Below are 16,311 nucleotides of genomic sequence, written 5' to 3' on the forward strand. Positions count from 1 at the left end.
ACTTCACACAAGTGATCAGTCAGTACCAACATTACTTGTGCGTGGTGCGTGTTAGGTTCTTTCAGGAAAAAAAATCTGCAGAGTTATGGCACTTCTTTTTTTGTTACAATACTATATAAATACAGTCCACATAATTACATAATTATGCAATATTGCAATGTACTGCGTCAGTGCGTGCGCGTGGGGGGGGGGGGGGGGGGGGTGTACATTCATCCCACCACCTTCAGTGATAGCTCTAGTTGAGTTCTGTTTGAAAGCCACGATTCAAATAATTTTAATGATTTATCTGTGAAGTAATAAAGATTTAGTTTATGTAGTAATATTTCATGATCGACAAAATCATGAAATATGAACACTGGTGAGAACCGCTACGAGAAAGATCTGGCTGCTATTGACGAGTGAATGTTCTGGAAATGACAATGAGAATCTCACATTACATACTCGTTTTTACTCTCCGATAAGTTACGATGGAACCATTACAATGAATTAATATGTGTATACGTATGTAAATAAAAACATTTGAGCTCTGCATCGAAAAATATGCACTCGTTCTTTGGCGAAATAATCATGATTGCGCTCCTGAAGTCGTGCAATATTTCTGCTGAGCACACTGAACTCGTGCATACATAGGCCTAACTCCTCAGTAGAAAGCTAATAAAATGTATCATGATATGTACAGGGATTTAAATACAATAGCCATTTAAAAATAATTTGTTAATAAAGATATTATAGGGAACGCATTGGTCGAGAGGGTTAAAACACTTTCCTATAGAGGTTAATGCCCGGGTTCAATTCCTAGCTACTCACACTGCGGTGTGGGCAAGGCGCCTCAATCAGCTCAGTAAATTGGCACCAGCAAATTGCTGGGATTAAGGTATAATTCGTTTTAACTGTTCTTAAAACAGATTCACTCAAAAGCTGTAACGTTATAGGGCTTATGTTCATTGTTTCACAAAAATCTACCGCATAATTGCTGTGGACGCATTGGTCGAGAGGGCTAAGACGCTTTCCTACGAAGGTGAAGGCCCCGGGTTCGATTCCTGGCTACTCCCATTGCCGGGTGTGTCCTTGGGCAAGGCACTTTATCACGATTACCTCAGTCGACCCAGCTGTAAATTGGGTACCAGCAAACTGCAGGGAGTAAGGTATGTAACTGGTTTTAACTGATCTTAAAATAGGGTCGCTAAAAAGCTCTACAGAGCTTGTGTTCATTGTTTCACAAAGCGACGGTAAAAAAATGTACCTTTACCGGTACGTTTTAGCAGTTCTGTGCCTAATGAGTAAATATCACATTTTGAACATTTCACAGGTGTAAAATATGGCGGAGAATTGTAAACATTTTAGTTGTCACGGAATTATTTAATCGTTTTTTCATTCACAAACAATCCAGTTTAAGAAATGTCCGTATGCTTTTACGTAGAAATATTTTTCCCTTGTTAAGAATTCATCTTTAATGATGTTTATTATCAGCAATTGACTTAATCCTACCGATTTCTTTCCGTTTATTTTTCTCAGGAAGGAACATGTCTGGATCGGGGCGGTGAATTTGAAAATTAAATTGTATAAAAACATTTATGCAATTGCTTATCATGAAAAACATCAACACGTAGTAAAAATGTATTCATTATCCTGAGCACATAAGATCTAGTTCAGTTACACGTCTATTTTAAGTTGAAATGAAAGAGACAGAAGAATATAAAATTTGTTTTACTAAACAAAATATTTGTGTGTTTGTGAAAGTTTGAAACTGTAAGTGAAGGACGCTATTACAATAAAACTATGTTAATACTGTAATATGACTTCTTTTGAAATCTATTTGTAAAAATGGGGTAGGAAACTTCTTGACTTTAGCACCTGTTCAATAGCAATGGATAATTCATTTGGATCACGGCCTCCGTGGCCAGGAAGACCCATGGGTTTGCCAGCACAGTCATATGGTGGAAATTTGCAACCTGGAATGGATTTAAGCTATGGTACTCATTCTGTTCAACCTAGGCCACCATTAATGAATGGATATGCAGGTGTTCGACCAGGTATAACAACACCTAGCTCAGTGGGTGGTGGATATCCTATGTGGGATATGGACATTCCAAGTCAGATGTTCATGCAGGCAATGAATTTTGACAGAATGATGCAACAGCAACAACAAGGCATGACAGATCCGGCTGCTAACATGAGTGCTGTTTCCAGCAGGTCAACAGATGATGCATCTCAACGTTCTGGTCAGTTAATACTAATTATTATTATTATATAACAGTATTGACTTAAACTTCTAAATGGTAATGTATGAGGCTTTTACAATTTAAAGTTTAAATTTTAAACAAATCTATCTCCTGCTTGATTGATGAAAATTTTAAACTTTCTACCCAGTTAAACAAAACGATCCTCGACAAACCATCAGAGTCTTTCTCTGCTCATAAAGCTGCACGAAACAAGTGTTTTTATGCCCGTTAATGATATGAGGATTTGGTAAACAGTAAGCAGCCAGTTCTGTGCACTTGTTTGATAACGGAATAAATTCCATTTTTGGGGCAGAAGTGTAGTATGGAAGAAGACTGTATACAGGACTAAGTTTGATTTGATTAAAAAAAAAATTGTTTAATTTCACACTGTAATTGCACCAAACAGTGCCAAAAGTAGCAGTGGAACATCAAAACTGCATGAACTTTGTGAAATTGTTACCAAACATTACCTTGAATGTGATTTTTCTTTTCACTTTAATATGAGAAAAATATTGCATAAATTTATGGTTGTGGGTGCAACTAAAGAAGAGAAAAAATCTACCAAGGGTCATAACTGAAGGCCGTAATTGAAGGCCATTTTAAACAGTATTGTTTCATGTTTGAAAGATCATATTTACAAACGTTTACAAAATTCAATAAATGTGGGCACCTTGGTGATGAAGCTAGAAGAAAGCAGGGCTTAAGCTAGGCTTGGATTTTAGGGAGAAGTCACTTCTCCCTCAGCTTAGAGTAGGGAGAGAGAATTTGGTGCCACAACATGCCTGAAAAAGGAACTAAATATACTTGTTATTGGTTTTATATAAGTTCCTGTCTTTGTTTAAGTCTATTTTAAGTGAATAACAAAAAAAAAATCAAGTTTTCAATGCTAACTGCATTAAAAGTTAAATCACAAAAACCCATAAAAGCATTTCACAGTCCTTAAATAATATTAAATGTGTATTGCACTGGCCCTGAATTAAATACTTGTCAACAGCAGTGAGTCACATGGAATTAACATGTTCCTTTGATCTCCCGCTAGTGTCCGCATGTATTAAAAGAAAAAGTTGTCCAACAGGTTTAACCCAGTTTCTGATGCATGTGTCAAAATTTGCGTGAATTTCAGTTATTTTTGTCACAGAAAGTGCCTAACTCTGGGTGTTGTATAGTGTTTTAGAAATATAAGTAAAAGTTAGATGGATTTAATGAAATTATTAGAGGTAAGATACTTTTTAAAGGACAAAAGAGAATCATGTATAAGTTAATGTAATATAAATCCTTACTGCTTTAAGTTTATCAACACTAAGTGACATAACCGCTTTCACACTTCTCGGGAATGTTTTACATGTATCGGAAGTAGGTGGAGCTTAAATTATGCCATCGTGTATTCGAGTCAAGTTGACAAGCTAGGTCGATAATGGGTAATGATAAAAAAAATCGGGTGACTGGAATTCCGCTTTGATGTCGGACTAAAGCGAAGTGGGGAGCTCCAGAGCAACTATTTCGCTCAAGTCACCCTCTTGCTCAAGCCCTGGAAAGTATAATGTTAAATAAATGTATTCTGTTGCCAGTTTAGAATTATTTAAATAAAATTAATTAGACATTGAAGAGAAGTTTTATGAAATAAAACTATATACCATAAGCTCTGAGTTTGAATGAGCTTATTAACCACATATAAAGCTTTTTAATGTGTGACATATTTTAGATCAAGATCACTTGTATAAGTAATAAGCAAACCTCTTTCAGGAAAACTTTTACTCTTAAAATTTGGCAAGTTAAGGATTACTGTTACAGCAAAACTGTTCCATTAACATGTGTCATGAATGAGTGGATAAGACTATTTTAGTAAGATCAACTTCCATGGGAAGTTTCACTTCAATAAAAACTTTTGCCAAACATGACTAATCATGTCACTTTAACATTCAGCCTGCTGGCGGCAAGTGATTATGCCTTTGCGACCAGCGTAGACCAAGATCAGCCTGCACATCCGTGCAGTCTGATCATGGTCTGCACTATTCGCTATTCAGTCAGTAAATTTTCAGTAAACACCCCTTCAAGTAATAAATGGTACTGCCCAAATTGAAAGATGGACCAGTCCATTATAGAAATTTAGCAGGGTATAGGTTAAAAGATTTTGTATATGATTTATAGAAGCAGGAAGAGACTTGATAGAACAGCAACAAGCCGTTGAGCAAGTTCGTTTATTACAAAGATTTAAAGAGTTACGGCAGTGGCAACAACAACAACAGGAAGTGCTTATGTCACAGCAGCATCAACAATTGAGTCTACTCAGAAAGGAACAGGAAAAAATGCAGGGCATGATTACCAAACAGAGAGACAACCAGTGGGGAGGTTGTTTTGTTAATTTTTAGCTTTAGTATACAAAGTATATGGAGAGATATCCTACTCGCGGCGGCATCCGCGTCCACTGTTTCATTGAAGTTTTCATATCTCTCTTATTACATGATGGATTTCCTTGAAAATTAAAATAAAAATATTCCTTATCTCTGCCCACATCATATGACACAAGCGCCATAACTCTGGCACCAATATATGACACACGGGGCATTAGTTACTCTTGCAAAAATATACCATGAATTATGTCCCTGTTAACTTATTCTTAGTTAATGTTTTGATACACTACCTCTCTATCTCAGTTATTACTGTGTACATTTGACTCGGACTTAAAATATTGTCCAAACACATCATTATCAGCATGATTAAACACTCCATTGATAGCTCCAGCTTCCTCAGATGTGCCCTGTTCCACTATCCAACATTGAAATAGTGGAGCCCACTGTCTCCTGTGACAGATCTTGTTCTTTTTAAATTCCATAACTGTGGTGTTCTCACTTGCTTTCTGTTCATATTACATTTGTGATTTTGGGGATTTTTGGGCTTCTTTTTACTTTCTATTAAGATTTCAGTTTTAAAATTATATGTACCATTAACTTAATTATGGGTTATGCTTGCAAATTGTCAGTTTTAAGTATTTCAGTGGGTGAACATATTTTTAGACATTTTTTTTTTGCTTTACTTTTATAATTTGAGGAGTTACTAGTTACTAACTTATAATTGCATTCATTTATGTCTCAGATACATTACTTTTCTGAAAAATAAACAAGTTATTTTAATTTGTGGAAAACCTTTTTGCAGGTGGGCATCCAAATTTCTATGGAAACACTGAGACGCCACCAAGACGACAGATTCCCCCTGGAACAGATGTGTCAAAGTTTCTTGAACCAGCAGTACGGCAAGAAATTGAGGTTTGAATATTTTAAGAAAGTTCAGTAAAAATCATTTTAAGAAGCTAGGTTTTCATCAACAAAAAGCATTGCATTGACCCGTTTCCAGAGTGAAAAGGACTTACTTCAAGTATTGAAGATTGTAATGAAGGTATACACAGTTCTTAAGGTATTTGCTGACAAATATTGTACATGTATCAGGAGTGAAGTATTATGCATTGTGTTTTCCGCTCTTTTTATGCCCATGAAGGTGGTCATATTAAAATCGCACTGTCCATCCATGTAAATTCTTGTCCGGGCTGTAACTCTGCCATCCGTAAAGGGATTTTGAAATAACTTGGCATAAATGTTCACCATAATGAGACAACGTGTCATACATGTGCAAGACCCAGACCCCTGGCTCCAAGGTCAAGGTCACACTTAGAGGTTAAAGGTTAACATGGTCTGTTTCTTGTCTGGTCCATAACTCTGCCATCTATGAAGGGATTTTAAAATTACTTGGCATAAATGTTCCCTATAATGAGATGACATGTCATGCGCATGGCCCAGACCCCTAGCTCCAAGGTCAAGGTGACAGAAGTCAAAGATTAATATGGTCTGTTTCTTGTCTGGTCCATAACTCTGCCATTTATCAAGGGATTTGAAAATAATTTGACACAAATGTTAACCATATTGAGAAGGTGTGTCGTGCTTATGACCCGGGTCTTTCAGGTCAAGGTCACAAAATGATTCATACCTAAACTATTCTGGCATATTTTGCACAGACAACTGAAGCATTCTTGGGCACGCGTCGGGGGCATTTGTCACTAATAGTGACAGCTCTTGTTATTACATGTAGCTGAAGTGATACAATGTCAGTACAGTGATGTAACATATGTCAACGCGGCGGTAAGCCGTCTGCTGCAGGAGAGTGCCGTATGTCAACGCGGCAGTAAGCCGTCTGCTGCAGGAATATGCCATAATGGGTGTCTGCACTTTGCAACAACATGTTTATTGTTGTTAATGTAGTATAAATAGAAAGGTCACAGTGTAAAACAATTTGTTATCTTTCATTGTTTTAGGGACAGCATATACTGCCGAAACCTGTGATGTATGTACAGCCCAAGGAAGATGATGATGAAATAAAAACAAACCCCGATTTATTTAGTGACACAAACTCCAATCGTGGAAGTCAGGCTGGTATGGAAGAAGGTATGTTTCCGATACCAGACTCGGCCTCGGAGGCGAGCGTTGAGATAGGATTGCACCAGATGAGGCAGGGACAAGTGAAGAACTTATCCCAGTTTAGACAGAGATTCAATCCTCATGAACTAGATGTAAGTTTTTCCTTGTGTTTTTCTCCGTGATAACTTGTTATTTGCTTAATTTAGCCATATTTAAACTTCTAACAAGAAGAACCTGCAGAGGAACAGTAAGCTTTGATTGAAATCAAATTGAAGAAAAAATACATCACACGGAAAGGATCTAAAAGTGTGAACAGCTCATGCATACATACAATTGGATTAGATTTTATAAATAACATTAAATGTATGCAGGTTTTCTATCATGCTTTGAGGAGTTTGTGATTATAACAAAATAGGAATTTGTCACAATGCTCGGAAAGCTATGTCTTTATTTTATTGGACAGGTGGAACATCAAATTTCTTCAGTTATAGCTAATTTGATATAGATTCAGTGCAGGATTTTGAACAGGCTTTCAGATTGAAGCATAGTCATGACAGTTATCGACATGAAAAATTGATTTTCTTGTTCATTTAGGCTCCCAAAAAGCTGCATAGATCATTTGCTGAGTTGGAACATGATCCAGAATTTCTGAATTTATCGTCACAGTCACCAACTATGCTGGAGATGCAACATGGGACAAAACCTGATACAAGGTAAATGTAACATAATGTTGAAGTAATAAAATTTCAGTACATGTACACATACATGTAGTAAAATGAAAATCCCTAAACATAAGTTAGAGTCTTCTATAAAATGTCAGATCAATAAATTGTGTGGCTCACTAAATGTAAATTAACATAGTTCTGAATTGTAAAATAAATTTCATAAGTGTAAAATGAATGTACATGCCTAAGTTTTTGATAAAATGAAGGTATATGCCTAAATATTTTTTAAAATGAAGGTATATGCCTAAATATCTTTTTTAAAATGAAGGTATATTCCAAACTTTTTGTTAAAAATCACAAACTTAAGATTTTTGACATGTTTGACACCATTGGTGTTTATTGAAATATGTAATAAAAATCCAGTGCATGTCCATTTAAGTGTGAACTCTGAACCTCTTTTTACTTTTGTTTAGCGTGGTATTTTTCTTTCAAGATGTTGGAATTATGTCTGATTCGGCTACTGTATAGGAAAATATTAAAATAATTATTAAGGTAGAATTTCACTGCTTATCTGCACTTCTCAACATAAAACAGGGTAATGGAAAACATTTTACTAGGATGACCATGTTAGAAAAATTAGAACATAAATAATATGTGCTCAAATAAATGTGTTTACAGGATATTCTAATTGAAAGAGAAATGTAGATTTAAGTGTATGAAGTTAGTAGTAAAAATGAAAGTGATATTTAGAAAAGGTCAGAAAACAGAGATTTGGACAGTATAGAGAGAAGAAAATGACCATTAATCTAGCATTGACATCAGTATAGTCAGTGACAACCACACCAAAAGTTAGAGTAGGTACACTTTTAAAATTCATGTGTAGAAGTTGTCAAGTAAGTACTAGTATGAAATCAAGGAAAGGAGGATTTCAGTAAGATAAGTATGATGTTATATAAATATAATGGTCCTGAACTGAATCAAAGGTCATAATACATATATTTACACAAATATAAATTTCAGAAATGATAAAATAGAAGAAGAGGATGAACACACTTCCGATGATGAAGAAAGTGATGAAGATGATAGTGATGATGCCAGTAGTGATGATGATGATGAGAGTGATGAAAACCAGGAAGACACGCAGATAGAGGTATTATACTTTCTAAGTTAGGGGTTTCGTAATTGGTTTTCAGTTTTGGACTATAGTTTTACATTACATTTACATCAAACTTGCACACAACTTGTATTGGCATAATATCTCAGTTCCTATCGAAAACTGGCCAGATCCCATCATGGGTTCCAGAGTTATGGCCCCTTAAAGGGCCAAAATTTGCTATTTTGGCTCGTGAACACGATAGAGACCACATTTTGCAGTCGATTTTAATCAAACTTGCACACAACTTGTATTCATAATTGGCATAATATCTCGGTTTCTTTTGAAAACTGGCCAGATCCCATCATGGGTTTCAGAGGTATGGCCTCTAAAAGGGCCAAAATTTGCTATTTTGGCTTTTGCAGCCATATAGAGACTTCATTTATGGTTTGATTTGATACAAACTTGCAAAATATCTTAAACAACAATAGATCTTCGATTCCATGATGAATCCGTCAGATCCAATCATAGGTTCCGGAGTTACAGCTCCTGATTGACCCCTGAAAGAGCCAAAATTTGTTAATTTTTACCTTGTGACCATGATAGAAGTGACATTTTACATTCGATTTTAACCACACTTAAACACAACTTAAATCACAATAAGATCTTGATTCCTTTCGAAAACCGGCTAGATTCCATCATGGGTTCTAGAGTTACTGCCACTGAAAGGGGCAAAACTTCCTGTAGAGGTTTCATTTATGCTTTGATTTGCTACAAACTTGCACAGAATGTTTATGTTGATGATCTCTAGGCCAGGTTAGAAACTGGGTCATGTGGGGTCAAACACTAGGTCACCAGGTCAAATCAAAGGAAAAGCTTTTTAACACCCTAGAGGCCACATTTATGACCCTATCTTCATGAAACTTGGTAAGACTGTTTATCTTGATGATTCCTAGGCCCAGTTTGAAACTGGGTCATGTTGGGTCAAAAACTAGGTCACCCGCTCAAATCAAAGAAAAAACTTGTTAACACTCTAGAAGCCATATTTATGACCCTATCTTCATGAAACTTGGTAAGAACGTTTATCTTGATGATTCCTACGCCAAGTTCGAAACTGGGTCATGCGGGGTCAAAAACTAGGTCACCACTCAAATCAAAAAGAAAGCTTGTTAACACTGTAGAGGCCACATTTATGATCCTATCTTCATGAAACTTGGTCTGTATGTTTATCTTGATGATTCCAAGGCAAGTTTAACAGGTGAGCGATATAGGGTCATCATGGCTCTCTTGTTAATTTGGGTTTAACCGTTTTACAACACACCATCACAGTGCAGGTTATATGGCACCAGACAGGACTAAAATGTTTGGTTTCACATCTCATTTACATCGAAATAAAAAGCTAAGGTATGGAATCAAAACTTGTTTACCTGCTGAAGTCGCAGAGATACAACCAAATCAAATGTTCAGACCTTGCTGGTTGCTTCTTACAATCATCCAACGGTAAGGTATTTGTTCCAATTCTTTTCGTGCACAAGTTGTTGTCTCAGAACCATAGGAGATGTTAACCCTTATCATGCTGGACATGAATGATTCTGCCTTTGCGACCAGTGTAGATCATGATCAGCCTGCTGGTACTGTCCAAATTGAAAGATGGACAAGTGGTTGAGTTGTCTCCAGAGGTTGTTCTACACAGCCTCTTACATACATTGACACAATTGATTGTTTGTTTGTTATTCACGTCTTTTGCATGACACTGTAACCAAAAAATTAGGACAGGAGTCCAAACAGGAAAAGTCACATGGAAACATACTAGTGTTCACTGGTATTCGCCTTGATCCGCCAATTGAGAACTTGTGACTTCTTTCCTGTACCAAAAGTTTTAATGGGTGTAAAATGAAAGTAGCTTTTGATGATACATTTACAGGTTAAAACAGGAGGAGATATAGATGAATTGCCAATCAAACCAGGCATTGAAGGTGGGAAAACATTTGAACAACTTCTAGAAGAACAGCTAAAGGCCGAGGAAGACCGGGTAGCAATTTTATTTATTTGCGATTGTGTTTAAATATTTGAAATTGTGACCGAAAAATTAAAGCATCAAAAGAGTCATTAAAACAGTATCTTGATCTGCAGTAATGTATTTGACTCCGGTGGATTTTTCTAGGCCAGTTCACACTCTGCATAACTACCTCATGGGATCCAGTCCTGGCAGATCCACTCAAGCGAAATACAACATTGTAGATCTTGGTAGTATTATAATAACCATCATATAATCACCTAGAAAACGATATTGAATCATAACCACAAAAATAACCATGGAGGATTATTTTCATTATATATTTATATTTGTATTGTAGTTAAAACAAGCCAATGCTAGTCAGGACTCCCCGAGTCAGCCAAAGAGAACTTTCCTGAAAAAAGGTGAAGGGATTGCCAGGTTCGAGTCCAAACCAGGACAGAGGCCACATAAAACCAAGAAAAAGAGCTCAGGGTCTCATATTGGGAGCCAGGCATCTCACAAACAGACCTCACAGAAGTCAGAAAATACTGGTGCACAAACTAAACCTGGTATGAGATATGAGAGCTTTATTAAGTTGGAAATTTTAAATGATTCAGACCACTACTTAGTTAATTTTTATGGGGGACTAGTTTCTTGTATTTCATGGTTTGCATCAATCCGAGAAATGAAATCCCATTTTTCATTTCCCAATGTACAAATAAATTTCCATTATTTTTTTTTTTCACTATTTGAAATCTCTGAATTCATATATCGTCTATGACCACGCACTAAGCAGTGAGATTTAATTCATATCACTCATTGTGATTGGTATAGCTTTGCCCATCTTCTTGTACATTGTGTATTAATATATATTACTTTTTTTTATTTTTTTTTTTTTTTTTTTTTTTTTTTTTTTGTAAATTTGTAAAATGAGATGAAAATTATAGTCATGCTTTTTTCTTTATAGTATATTCAAATAATATTACTTGAAGAAAATTTTATGTTATGCTGCAAATTATAAAATGAAATTGACCTTTATACCGTGTGCATCTTTGTAACTCCATAAGATGTCTGACATCATTTTCTTGCCTATTCTGAGGTTGACATTTGTTGCAAAATGCGTATTTCATCATTAATAAGACTAATAGAAAAAGAAAATATGTTTGTTTTGGGTGAATGTGGACTATCTCCCCTGGAAGTGAGACAGTTTTTACATTTTCACTCACCCTGCACACTCATAAAAATGTAAAAATGTCTCCTTTATGAAATATATTTCATAATCACTCAAAACAAGGAAATAGTCTCTATTTCTGATATAGAATTTGATTTGGAAAGAGGAAGAATACTAAATTACAAACAGTTTAACCCTTACCATGCTGAACACGAATGATTCTGCATTTGCAACCAGTGTAGATCACATCCATGCAGTCTGATCATGATCTGCACTGTTCGCTATTCATCCAGTATCTTCTTGGTAAGCTTTCTTTTAACAGTTAATGGTACTGTCCAAATTGGAAGATGGACAAGTTCATTATAGAAATTTAGCAGGGTAAGGGTTCATGTGGTAGCTTTTATTTACAGCCTCAAAATCAGCAGGTAAACCACCAACCCACAGTAAAACCAGGAACCAGCCTGGCAAGAAGACAACAGGTCAAGGGTCAAAACAACAGAAATCTGATGATAAGGTATGGGGTTAACTTTTAATGTTTCAACACCAATTTAAACTTCAAACCATAGTTAAACATTAGGAGTTACTAATTTTAGCAGGGTACCATATTAGTACCACTTTGTTAAATGATATTGTTTCTTAAATTCCTTCTTTTAAATCATTTGAAGTGAAATGGGAGTACCTTCCATTATTCAGCAGAACTTTTTAGCTTAGATCGGGTTAATTGACTGATGTCTCGGAGTCTCAGGTAGAAAAGAAGCATTTGAGCCACGCCATGAGAAAACCAACATAGTGGGTTTGCGACCAGCATGGATCCGGACCAGCATACGCATCCGCGCAGTCTGATCAGGATCCATGCTGTTCGCTTTCAAGCCTATTGCAATTAGAGAAATTGTTAGCGACCAGCATGGATCCTGACCAGACTGCGCGGATGCGCAGGCTGGTCTGGATCCATGCTGGTCGCAAAGCCACTATGTGGTGGTTTTCCCATGGTGCGGCTCATTTGTTTTTATGGTCTGGTTTGTTCAGAAGAAGAAACCTATCACAAAGTCTCCCAGCAGAGATACAGGAAAGCAGACAATAGTAGAGATCTCCACAGAAGAGGACAAACTGAGGAAAGGAAAAATGAAACGTGCCGATTCCTTCCCTGATGACGCTTCTTTTGTTGCAAACTTGAAAGAAAGGCAAAAAGAATCTGAGGTACGGCTTGTTGTTTGGTGCGGGTGTGAAGCAGGGTGATCTCAAATTTTGAGGGAATTCCTGTTAGAAATCTGACCAGTTTTAGTGGTGTTTCTACCATGACATCATTTTTAGCTCACCTGTCACAAAGTGACAAGGTGAGCTTTTGTGATCGCGCAGTGTCCGTCGTCCATGCGTCCGTCCGTGCATGCATCCGTCCGTGCATGCGTCCGTGCGTAAACTTTTCCTTGTGACATCTCTAGAGGTCACATTTTTCATGGGATCTTTATGAAAATGGGTCAGAATGTTCATCTTGGTAAATTCTAGGTCAAGTTCGAAACTGGGTCATGTGCCGTCAAAAACTAGGTCAGTAGGTCTAAAAATAGAAAAACCTTGTGACCTCTCTAGAGGCCATAATTTTCAATGGATCTTCATGAAAATTGGTCAGAATGTTCACCTTGATGATATCTAGGTCAAGTTCGAAACTGGGTCACGTGCCTTCAAAAACTAGGTCAGTAGGTCTAAAAATAGAAAAACCTTGTGACCTCTCTAGAGGCCATATATTTCACAAGATCTTCATGAAAGTTGGTCAGAACGTTCACCTTGATGATGTCTAGGTCAGATTCGAAACTGGGTCACGTTCCTTCAAAAACTAGGTCAATAGGTCAAATAATAGAAAAACCTTGTGACCTCTCTAAAGGCCATATTTTTCATGGGATCTATATGAAAGTTGGTCTGAATGTTCATCTTGGTGATATCTAGGTCAAGTTCGAAACTGGGTCACGTGCTGTCAAAAACTAGGTCAGTAGGTCTAAAAATAGAAAAACCTTGTGACCTTTCTAGAGGCTATATATTTCACAAGATCTTCATGAAAATTGGTCAGAAGGTTCACCTTGATGATATCTAGGTCAAGTTTGAAACTGGGTCACGTGCCATCAAAAACTAGGTCAGTAGGTCAAATAATAGAAAAACCTTGTGACCTCTCTAAAGGCCATATTTTTCATGGGATCTGTATGAAAGTTGGTCTGAATGTTCATCTTGATGATATCTAGGTCAAGTTTGAAACTGGGTCACGTGCGATCAAAAACTAGGTCAGTAGGTTTAAAAATAGAAAAACCTTGTGACCTCTCTAGAGGCCATATATTTCATGAAATCTTCATGAAAATTGGTCAGAATGTTCACCTTGATGATATCTAAGTCAGATTCGAAAGTGGGTCATGTGCCGTCAAAAACTATGTCAGTAGGTCAAATAATAGAAAAACCTTGTGACCTCTCTAGAGGCCATATTTTCCATGGGATCTGTATGAAAGTTGGTCTGAATGTTCATCTTGATGATATCTAGGTCAAGTTCGAAACAGGGTCATGTGCGGTCAAAAACTAGGTCAGTAGGTCTAAAAATAGAAAAACCTAGTGACCTCTCTATAGGCCATACTTGTGAATGGATCTCCATAAAAATTGGTCAGAATGTTCATCTTGATGATATCTAGGTCAAGTTCGAAAGTGGGTCACGTGCCATCAAAAAATAGGTCAGAAGGTCAAATAATGAAAAAACGTTGTGACCTCTCTAGAGGCCATATTTTTCATGGGATCTGTATGAAAGTTGGTCAGAATGTTTATCTTGATGATATCTAGGTCAGGTTTGAAACTGGGTCAACTGCGATCAAAAACTAGGTCAGTAGGTCAAATAATAGAAAAACCTTGTGACCTCTCTAGAGGCCATACCCTTGAATGGATCTTCATGAAAATTGGTCAGAATGTTCACCTTGATGATATCTAGTTCAAGTTTGAAACTGGGTCACGTGCCTTAAAAAACTAGGTCAATAGGTCAAATAATAGAAAAACCTTGTGACCTCTCTAGAGATCATATTTTTCAATGGATCTTCATGAAAATTGGTCAGAATTTTTATCTTGATAATATCTAGGTCAAGTTCAAAACTGGGTCACATGAGCTCAAAAACTAGGTCACTATGTCAAATAATAGAAAAAACGACGTCATACTCAAAACTGGATCATGTGGGAAGAGGTGAGCGATTCAGGGTCATCATGGTCCTCTTGTTTTATGTCTGTGCTGCATTTTGTTTGCCATTGTTGAACAAATTGGAGAAAGAATGTAATAATCTTTCAATGGACGTAAATACAGATCTAAATACCCAGTCCAAGTGTAACTTTTTTTGGCAGAGTTTCTGCCAAAACAAGTTACCTGAGAATGTAATATTCCCATCTGCATCTACAACTGAATGCACAACAACAAAGTTCTTGTTTAGTTTTATCATTTGTAAGTAACCTTATGTTTTTTTCCATAAAATGATTTATTTTGAATTAAATACTATAATAAACATAGATCAACTGTGTAGGTCAAGCTATTTGGATTTTGCCAGCATGGGTAATATCAACAGAAACGCCAGTGCAGTGTGCTACTTCACACAGATATCTTTAGGCATGTGAAAGTGAGGGCCTCTGCGGCCGTGTAGTTAAGGTCTCTGACTTCAAATCACTAGCCCCTCACCGATATGGGTTCGAATCTCACTTGGCGTGTTGAAATGTTCACATGAGGAAGCCATCCATGCCACCTCCCCCTCCCATTATGAAATAATGCACGGAGGGGCACCTGGGGTCTTCCTCCACCATCAAAGCTGGAAAGTCACCGTTGTGAGAAAATTGAACTCACAGTAGTAGTTACCATTACTACAGAACTGCAAGTTATTTCTTATCCCTTACCATTCTGGACACGATTGATTCTGCCTTTGCGACCAATGTAGATCATGATCTGCACTGTTCGATATTCAGCCAGTATCTTTTTGGTAAGCACCCCCTTTAACAGTTAATGTTACTGTCCAAATTGGAAGATGGACAAGTTCATTATAGAAATTTAGTAGTATAAGGTTTAAGTTGAAATAGGAAATTCTTTGGTTTTCTTTTACAGAGGGATATGGAAGAATTGGATGAGTTTGAGATTTTGGAACACTTTGCCGACAACATGTCATTCTGCAGTAATTCTTCCATAGTGACCAAAGGTCTGCATGGTTTACAGAATGATAGAATACTAACAGGAGTTCTGCCTAAGGTATGGTAAAACAGAGTTTTGAATTGTAAAGACTGAACTGAATACTGTGAAATCATTAATATTCGTGGGGGACTAATTTTCGTGGTTGAGTCGATCCACAATATTTAATACCAACGAACAAGTAAAATTTCCATTCATTTTATGTTCAAAAGTTGAAATCCACGAATTCATATCCCCACGAAATTGCTGTTTTGACCAAAACCACGAAATTTCATGCCCACGGAATTAAATTTCACAGTAATATTTTAAGATTTTTTTTGATGCGTGTGTGCGTCTTTTACAGAAAATTGACCCGCCGCTTAGCTCAGTAGGTAGAGCGTTGGTCTACGGATCGCGGGGTCGTGAGTTCGATCCTCGGGCGGGGCGTATGTTCTCCGTGACTATTTGATAAACGACATTGTGTCTGAAATCATTAGTCCTCCACCTCTGATTCATGTGGGGAAGTTGGCAGTTACTTGCGGAGAACAGGTTTGTACTGGTACAAAATCTAGGAACACTGGTTAGGTTAACTGCCC

The 16,311-nt window shown here is 36.9% G+C and overlaps 1 protein-coding gene across 2 annotated transcripts in view; it reads left to right on the forward strand.

Annotated features, from left to right (window-relative positions):
- Nucleotides 1–1,298: 1,298 nt before the first annotated feature.
- LOC123533725 (centromere protein J-like) overlaps nt 1,299–16,311 on the forward strand; it is a 32,151-nt gene continuing 17,138 nt past the window's right edge. The window contains exons 1-11 of one of the 2 annotated variants that reach the window (XM_053518978.1): nt 1,299–2,222; nt 4,371–4,571; nt 5,376–5,485; nt 6,526–6,780; nt 7,223–7,341; nt 8,314–8,443; nt 10,311–10,418; nt 10,744–10,954; nt 11,967–12,070; nt 12,583–12,753; nt 15,656–15,796. In XM_053518978.1, the coding sequence (XP_053374953.1) occupies nt 1,868–2,222; nt 4,371–4,571; nt 5,376–5,485; nt 6,526–6,780; nt 7,223–7,341; nt 8,314–8,443; nt 10,311–10,418; nt 10,744–10,954; nt 11,967–12,070; nt 12,583–12,753; nt 15,656–15,796 (1,905 nt within the window). In that variant the 5' untranslated portion in view covers nt 1,299–1,867. The remainder of the gene's footprint in view (nt 2,223–4,370; nt 4,572–5,375; nt 5,486–6,525; nt 6,781–7,222; nt 7,342–8,313; nt 8,444–10,310; nt 10,419–10,743; nt 10,955–11,966; nt 12,071–12,582; nt 12,754–15,655; nt 15,797–16,311) is intronic. The other variant, XM_053518979.1, reaches the window with a different exon arrangement.

This window comes from Mercenaria mercenaria, chromosome 12, assembly GCF_021730395.1.
Source record: "Mercenaria mercenaria strain notata chromosome 12, MADL_Memer_1, whole genome shotgun sequence".
Classification (NCBI taxonomy): domain Eukaryota; kingdom Metazoa; phylum Mollusca; class Bivalvia; order Venerida; family Veneridae; genus Mercenaria; species Mercenaria mercenaria.